Source organism: Archocentrus centrarchus, chromosome 14, assembly GCF_007364275.1.
Source record: "Archocentrus centrarchus isolate MPI-CPG fArcCen1 chromosome 14, fArcCen1, whole genome shotgun sequence".
Classification (NCBI taxonomy): Eukaryota; Metazoa; Chordata; class Actinopteri; order Cichliformes; family Cichlidae; genus Archocentrus; species Archocentrus centrarchus.
The window spans coordinates 19,555,934-19,562,973 of NC_044359.1; the positions used below are offsets into that span (position 1 = coordinate 19,555,934).

The 7,040-nt window shown below is 41.2% G+C and overlaps 1 protein-coding gene across 1 annotated transcript in view; it reads right to left on the reverse strand.

The window, feature by feature from the left end:
- Window positions 1-383: 383 nt before the first annotated feature.
- The window catches only part of nlrc3l1 (NLR family, CARD domain containing 3-like 1), a 6,672-nt gene continuing 15 nt past the window's right edge, over window positions 384-7,040 (reverse strand). The window contains exons 1-7 of the mRNA XM_030746417.1: window positions 7,020-7,040; window positions 5,318-5,558; window positions 3,515-3,613; window positions 3,209-3,286; window positions 3,002-3,107; window positions 2,664-2,904; window positions 384-2,563 (exon numbers count right to left, since the gene is read on the reverse strand). The exon at window positions 7,020-7,040 is cut by the window's right edge and continues 15 nt beyond it. Coding sequence (XP_030602277.1) covers window positions 963-2,563; window positions 2,664-2,904; window positions 3,002-3,107; window positions 3,209-3,286; window positions 3,515-3,613; window positions 5,318-5,499 — 2,307 coding nt within the window. The 5' untranslated portion in view covers window positions 5,500-5,558; window positions 7,020-7,040 and the 3' untranslated portion in view covers window positions 384-962. The remainder of the gene's footprint in view (window positions 2,564-2,663; window positions 2,905-3,001; window positions 3,108-3,208; window positions 3,287-3,514; window positions 3,614-5,317; window positions 5,559-7,019) is intronic.

The following is a 7,040-nucleotide window of genomic DNA, read 5'->3' on the forward strand; positions in this document are numbered from 1 at the left end:
TTTCTTCCGCGGTCATGGGCACTGACTCTTTCTAATAATATTAGAGTATTTCTACAGCCTGTACAGCAGAGGTCAGCAAACCGGTTCAGCCTTTCGTCAGCTCTGTTTAGTTTGGGGCCTGATGTATTTTTTTTCATTGATATATAGCAGCTCCTTTAATCTTCACTTGGGGAAAAAAAAAGAGGTATTAACATTATTTCTGTATTTGAGTTCAAGCTGTTAGTTAATAGTTGCTAATGAAATGTAAGCAGACCTTATATTGTTACCTGAAGCAGATTCACAAGAAATTATGCAAATATTTTGAGTCCAACTATAAAAAGAAAACTTCCAGGCTGATGTATTTATAGTGATTTAAGCTACAGGCATTAGAGTCCATGTTCATTCTAGTTATGTAGACTAAACTATAAAATAACTCCTTAAGTGTAATTACTGCATGAATAACTAAATAATTCATGCAGCTGGAATGAACATGTAAAAGCATTAGTCAGATTTGAGACTTTTGTCAACTTTGTCACAATTTAGGCTGACAATAATGTTATGTTTTTATTTAAGCACACTTAAAAAGTTCAATTACTTTTTTAGACAAAGCCACGTCAGGCACAACAGCAGCAGCAACACACACCCACAATTAACAAACAAATATGCATATCAAAAACCTTTGATTGTATATGCATTGTGTAAAAACAAGCGAAAACACGCTCCCTATGGAAGAAACCTTAATTTCAGACCTTTTCTAAATCCAACATGACATCACACCACCCTGCTTCTTTAAAGTCTTCTGTTTTCACACCTTTGTTACATCGGGCTACTTTAAAGCTCTAAAAATAAGCACTAAAGCCCTTAAACTCTCAATAGTGTTTGCACTGGTTCAACAGTGATCATATGTTGTGACAATGTAAAGTTTGTGCTATTTGAATTCAGTGAAGACCTTGACTTGAATAATTTTACACAGTCATCAGTGTTTAACAGTCAGATAAACTGGACAGTGAGCCTGATGATCGTAACCCCAGCTCAGCCAAGCAGCGCTGCAAGTTTATATTCCTGTCGGGATTCTGACTGTCTCTCATTCTCTTCCTGATCAGAGCAGCAGCATCTTCAGTGGAAGCTGGCCACTTTAAGGAAGAGGTGAAGAAGGGCTGGAGAAGTTCCTGGTTGGTTTTATGTGCCATTCCAAACAGGAAACGCAGGAAAATGTCCAATCTGCCATTCTCACACTGCAGGCTCCTGTCCACAGCCTCCTTGTACAGCTCTGAGCCTGTGTGCCCCTTGAAGATCCCCTTGACCTTGTTTTTCAGTTTCTCCTCAAAAACATTCTTCCCGTGGTTCGTGAAGGTAAGAACTGCATAAAGAGCAGCCAGGTACTCCTGCATGGTGGGGTGGATAAAGCTCAAGACATTCTCGTGGAACAGGACATATGGCTTTATGACATACTGTGTGCACAAGCCTGTGTAAGGCACTGCCTCCTGATCACTGATATCATTTTCTTTCCAGTCCATCTGGGAGATCTGGAACCGGTCTTGTTCCAGCATTGTGAAGGCCAGCTTTCCCAGTTTCATAACAAAGTCTCTCTCTTTATCCGGGCTGATATCTGGAGCTCTTAATCTGCGATGCTGACGTAGGAGTGCAAGCAACAGCTTTGTGTACATGTAGGTGATGCTCTTTGGCAGCTCTGCCTGTGTCCCATTTTCTTTAAATATGCGCTGGCACTCATCAGCCACTATTGAGCAGAACAAGGGCAGGTGGCACATGATGCGGAGGGTTTTGAGAGAATTCACATATTCAACAACTCGAGATGCTTGATTTGGATCCTTAAACCTCTTCTTAAAGTACTCCTCCCTTTGAGGGTCACAGAAACCAAGCACTTCTATCTCATCGTAACGTGCATCCCATGGGACACAGGCGCGTACATATGGCCGAGTAGTGACCAGGAACAGGCCACGGTAAAGCAGCCTCGCTCTCATGACGTTGACCACGATGACCTTCAGAGTGCTGGGATCTGTGGGGTCACTAAGAAGCTCTGTGTTTTCAAAGTCAATCTTCCAGTTGTACTCATCTAGACCATCAAAGACAAACATCATTTGGCATTCATCGCACTTGTAATCCTCATGTCTCAATTTTTCTGTTGCTGGGTAGAGTTTTTTTATTATGTCTGCTAAGGAAAGTCTTGAGCCCTCAAACTGTTTGAGTTCTCTGAACGGCAAAGGAAACATGAAATTCACGTGCTGGTGCGCTCGCTCTTCAATCCAATCCAGGACTAACTTTCTCACTGCCATAGATTTCCCAGATCCCGCCAGGCCAGTAAGCAATATAAACCTCGAGCTCGACTCCACAGATGAAGGCGTTAAGAAATCTGAAGTAGAAAGCTGCTTGGGATGGTCCTGGTTGCTGTTCAGCTTTTCTATTTTCAAGACCTCGTGTTCGATGTTCGGGCCATTGTCACACGTGGAAGTAATGTTGAGAGTAGTGTAGACATCATCAAAGGGCCTCTTCTCACCGCCAGAATCCTCACACACTTCACCGTATATCTTCCTCAGAGACTCAGCTAAATCGTAACGTACTTCATCTGAAAAAAAAAGAAAATGTGTATACATGAAGAAGATCATCCATTGCTTTCATTAAGGTGAAATTAACCAAGACATTAAGACAGGCTCAAAGGTACTTACTTCGGAGGCACAAAGTGTCGAGACGGTCAACCAGCTTGTTTTTCCCCATTTCGGCCAGATGGGTTTTGGTGATATGTAAAGATACTTCGAGGGTGTAACACTCGAGTAAGCGGTCCACGAGGTCCACTATGTCCATGCCTTGAGGAGGAGTGCTGAACGACTGTGGGTAATACTTCCACAGCATCCTTTTGAATGCCATAAGTTCGAACTCTGACAGCTGTCCAAGGGTTTTTGAGATAGCCTAAATTCAAAACAGCAGGCAAATTTAGTGGATTCTATCTATGCAGCATTTATTTTTGTCAAAAATAATGCACAAAGGCAAATGAACATAAACTGACCTTGAAAGTGAATGCAACTGTTAGAGACGGATGCCTATTTTGATTTATGTTTTCATTTATCGTGTGTGTGTCAGAAGATTCAGAGACATCTTCTTTGGTCTTGACCCTAGTGAGGTCACCGGGAAAATGTGTCGAAATATTTTAGTTGCAATATTCAAAACAGTCAAACACAGTAAAATATACAAGCGCAATAGACGTGTTTCTTACTTGCGAGTCTTCTTTTCACAATCATCGCTGTCAATGGAGTAACAGCTGGAGTATGAATCTGCTCTGTCCCGCCGGACACTAAAACCAGGAAGACAAAACTGTGTTTAAATGAAGTGTATCACTCTGTTTCCAAGAATTATTTTGACTCAGTCCTCTCAAAAAAAGTTCTTGCATAAAAAGCTTGTATATATTTTGGATAGGCTACTTAGACTGTCTACCTCAACTGGAAAGTACTCTGAGTCAATTTTTTTTTTCTTTCTTTCTTAAATGTGCTTTATGATTAAAGCTGACTTGACATGTTTGCACCTTGTGAAAAAGTTGTCCTCTTCTTCCATTTTGTCTGAGTCCTCACTTGTCATTGTGTTGTAGCTCTCAGCTGGAGACAAGGCCTGGTCCACATAATGCCTGAAAAAAATAAGAATGGTAGAATATCAAGATTTGTTTTTAGTTATTTAGTGGCCACATAACAAGCAAAGGGTTCCAGACAACATGCAAAATAAGCAGTCCGTTATGATTTTAGTGCTTTTACTCACTCATGAAATGAAGGAAATCAAGTCCAAGGTATTCAAACTAGAAATGTAGAGCAATTATGATGTGCAATTATGATGTGTGATGGAAAAGCTTTCTTTGGAATGACTCTACTAAGACTCAGAAAGTGTGACGCAGCATAGGAAAAGCCGGCCAAAGACGCAGACCGAGAATCCCGCCAACGCACTGTAACAGCCAAGCAATAACGCAATCAAGAACTGGAGTTTCCAATATTTCTAGAGTTCACGTCCTTGTCAGCAAATATCTCTCAATACTATGTCCGAAAAATGTGGTTTATTGAAAAGCTGCTGATTCATAAAGTGCACTATTTTGCCTCAAATTCTCATCCAACAAACCACAACTGTGTGGGGAAAACCCCCCACTCAGCACAGCCACACACACCTAGAGGTGTGACCTGGCCACTCAGCCAGCAAAATTTGCCCCCTTAGTGATGCTGGCCATTCTTTCTCTTTAGTCTCTGGCATTTACACTTTTGTGATCAATTGACAGTTTCTTGTAAAAGCTAGCAGGGTTTTTAATCAGAAGATTAGTTATCTCCAAATGTACTACAACTGAGTATTTATCTATGTGCATTGTTAGTGAACTAAAAATTAAAAGAATGAACCAGAGAACCCAGAGAGAACCCACACAAATACGGGGAGAACATGGAAACTCCACACAGAAAGGCCAGATGGTGGAAGAGAAGAGAATGGATGGATGGATAGAACTTGTCTGACAATGTCAGATAAAAGATCTCAAAAAAACACCACAACATGTCGCAATCTAAAGAAACTCAAGAACAGCTGAGAAACAAAGTCACTGACATCTATCAGTCTGGAAAGGATTACAAAACCATTTCTAAGCCTTTGGGACTCCAGCAAACCAAAGTGAGAGCCATTATTCACAAATGGAGAAAACTTAGAACAGTGGTGAACCTTCCCAGGAGTGGCCGTCCTATTCAAATTACTCCAAAAACGCACTGACGACTTATCTTGGAGGTCAATGAAAAGCTGAATTAAAACAAGACTCGTTGTCACTTATCACAAATGCTTGATTGTGGTTCTTGCTGCCATGGGTGGCACAACCAGTTAAACAGCAAACACGCCCACAGTGCGTGGCCCAGATGTGCCAACAGTGTCCGCACATTTATTACATGTTGGGGGTATGTAATAAATTAAGGGGGCAATTACTTTTTCACAAAGGGCCAGTAGGTCTGGATAGCTTTTTTCCCCTTAATAAATGAAATTGTCATTTAAAAACTGTATTTTGTATTTACTTGATTTGTTCTTTGACTGATATTAAAATTTGTTTGATGATCTGAAACGTATAAGTGTGGCAAATATGCAAAATAAATAAAGCTCTGAGCTGCCACTGCAAATTTACTATTACACAAGCTCAAAACAATGCTCATTTTTTTAATGTATTGTAACCTAAGACATTACAGAAAATCACAGCTTGGGTCTGCCAAAATCATCTAAAAGATTGGACGATTTTTATATACTTCAAAAGCATTTTCACTACTTTCTATAAAAAATACACTGTTAGAGTGAGAGGAGCAGAGGAACCTTCATTTCTCCATACCAGTGGGTTGTATCCATTGGAGTCGGCCCCAGGTCAAGTGAAGGTCTTCTTTCAGGAATGTAGTAGAGGTCCTCATCCTCATCTTCCTCCTCCTCAAGCCCACTTCCCTGTCTTCCAGACGCTGCATCCCCAATGGATGAGCTGCCTGACAGCGTGGCCATCGCTTCATCGATGTCAGTCATAATTTCAGGCAGAGGGTCAGTAAACAACAGCGATCACCTTGTGTTTTATTGTTGTGTGTCTGGAAAAAACAAGACAGATATTAATCTTTCTACTCTTGCTTATTCAACCCATTACCCTGTCAAACAAAAATGATACAAATTTCCTTTAAACATCTTGAGCAAAGCAAGTAACAGCCACAAAAGACTGTATTGTAAATATTTTGACACTGGCCCCTGCACTGGGTGGAACAGTGATGCAGGGGTTAGCACAGCAAGAAGACCACTGGCCAGCTGTGGCCGTTCTGCGTGGAGTGTGCATGTTCTCCCTGTGTCTACTCCTGGCTTCCTCCCACGGTCCAAAGACATGCATGTTAGGCTGACCAGTTTGTCCGTCTCTGTGTGTTAGCCCTGTGACAGAACGGTGAGCTGTCCAGGGTGTACCCTGCTTCTTGCTCTGTGACAGCTGGGATAGGCTCCAGACCCACTGTGACCCCGAACTGGATTATCAGAAGAAAATGGATGGATGGATGGACGACTCCTGCATTGTTTTGTGATTGTGGTTTTGGAGCTACCTACATTCCCATGGAAAATAATGTTAAAAACAGGAATATTAGGTCTAGAGAGAAAAATGCTGAAACAGCCCATGCATGTTAATTCCAGCTGCAGCAAGAGTGCTATTAATAATAACTATTATTATAGCAATCATATTTCCCACAGCATTATCATGTTTCTAACATACAATGCCCCATATATTTAGTGAAGGCTTACTTGGCAGTTCCTTGAATTTTGAAAAGTAGAATGGTAGGTGGAGCTACCAGTTCCCTCTCCTGTAGAACCAGCTCCCAGTTTGGGTTCAGCAGACAGACACCCCCCTAAATTTGCACTAATATGCCGTGTGTTTGCTCTTTGTCCTCTCTCTCCCCAGTGCCCTTCTGCAGGTATCCCTGGTTTATTGTTATAAACCTATTCCTTGCTATCCTCCGCTCCTCACACCTCAACCGTCAGGCGGAGCACCGCCCATGGGAGCCAGGTCATGCCGCAAATTTCTTCCTGTTTTACGAAGGACTTCTTTCGTATTATCATGTGCCATGTGCTTGGTAAAAGGAATTTATTGACTTCCCTGCTATATTTGGTTAAGGTCTATATTAAAAAAGCGGAGTAAAAATGGGTTTAATTGGACATTTTTCGGGACTCTTCCGCATTGCGTTTTATTTTCTTCATGTTATGAATGGCAGCCCGTGCCAACTGTTTCACCTATATTACATCTGCATAATATAAAATTACGTCCTCGGCTTTTTAAGGTGTCTTTGGGATTCATTTAATGTCAGCTTTGTCGACTTTGAACTTAAAGAGATTTACATGAGCTAACACGGTGAGGCGCAATAAGAAGGCTTCAACAAGGAATGAGGCGCACAATTTTTTTTACATAAAACGATGACTAATGCTGTCTTAACACTCAATCATCTCATCTAATTAACTGGTTATTACATAAATACATTACTGCTACTTTGAAATGCATGTCAAAAACATGCTTACCTTACCTCTTCAGTTTCTGGAAGTTT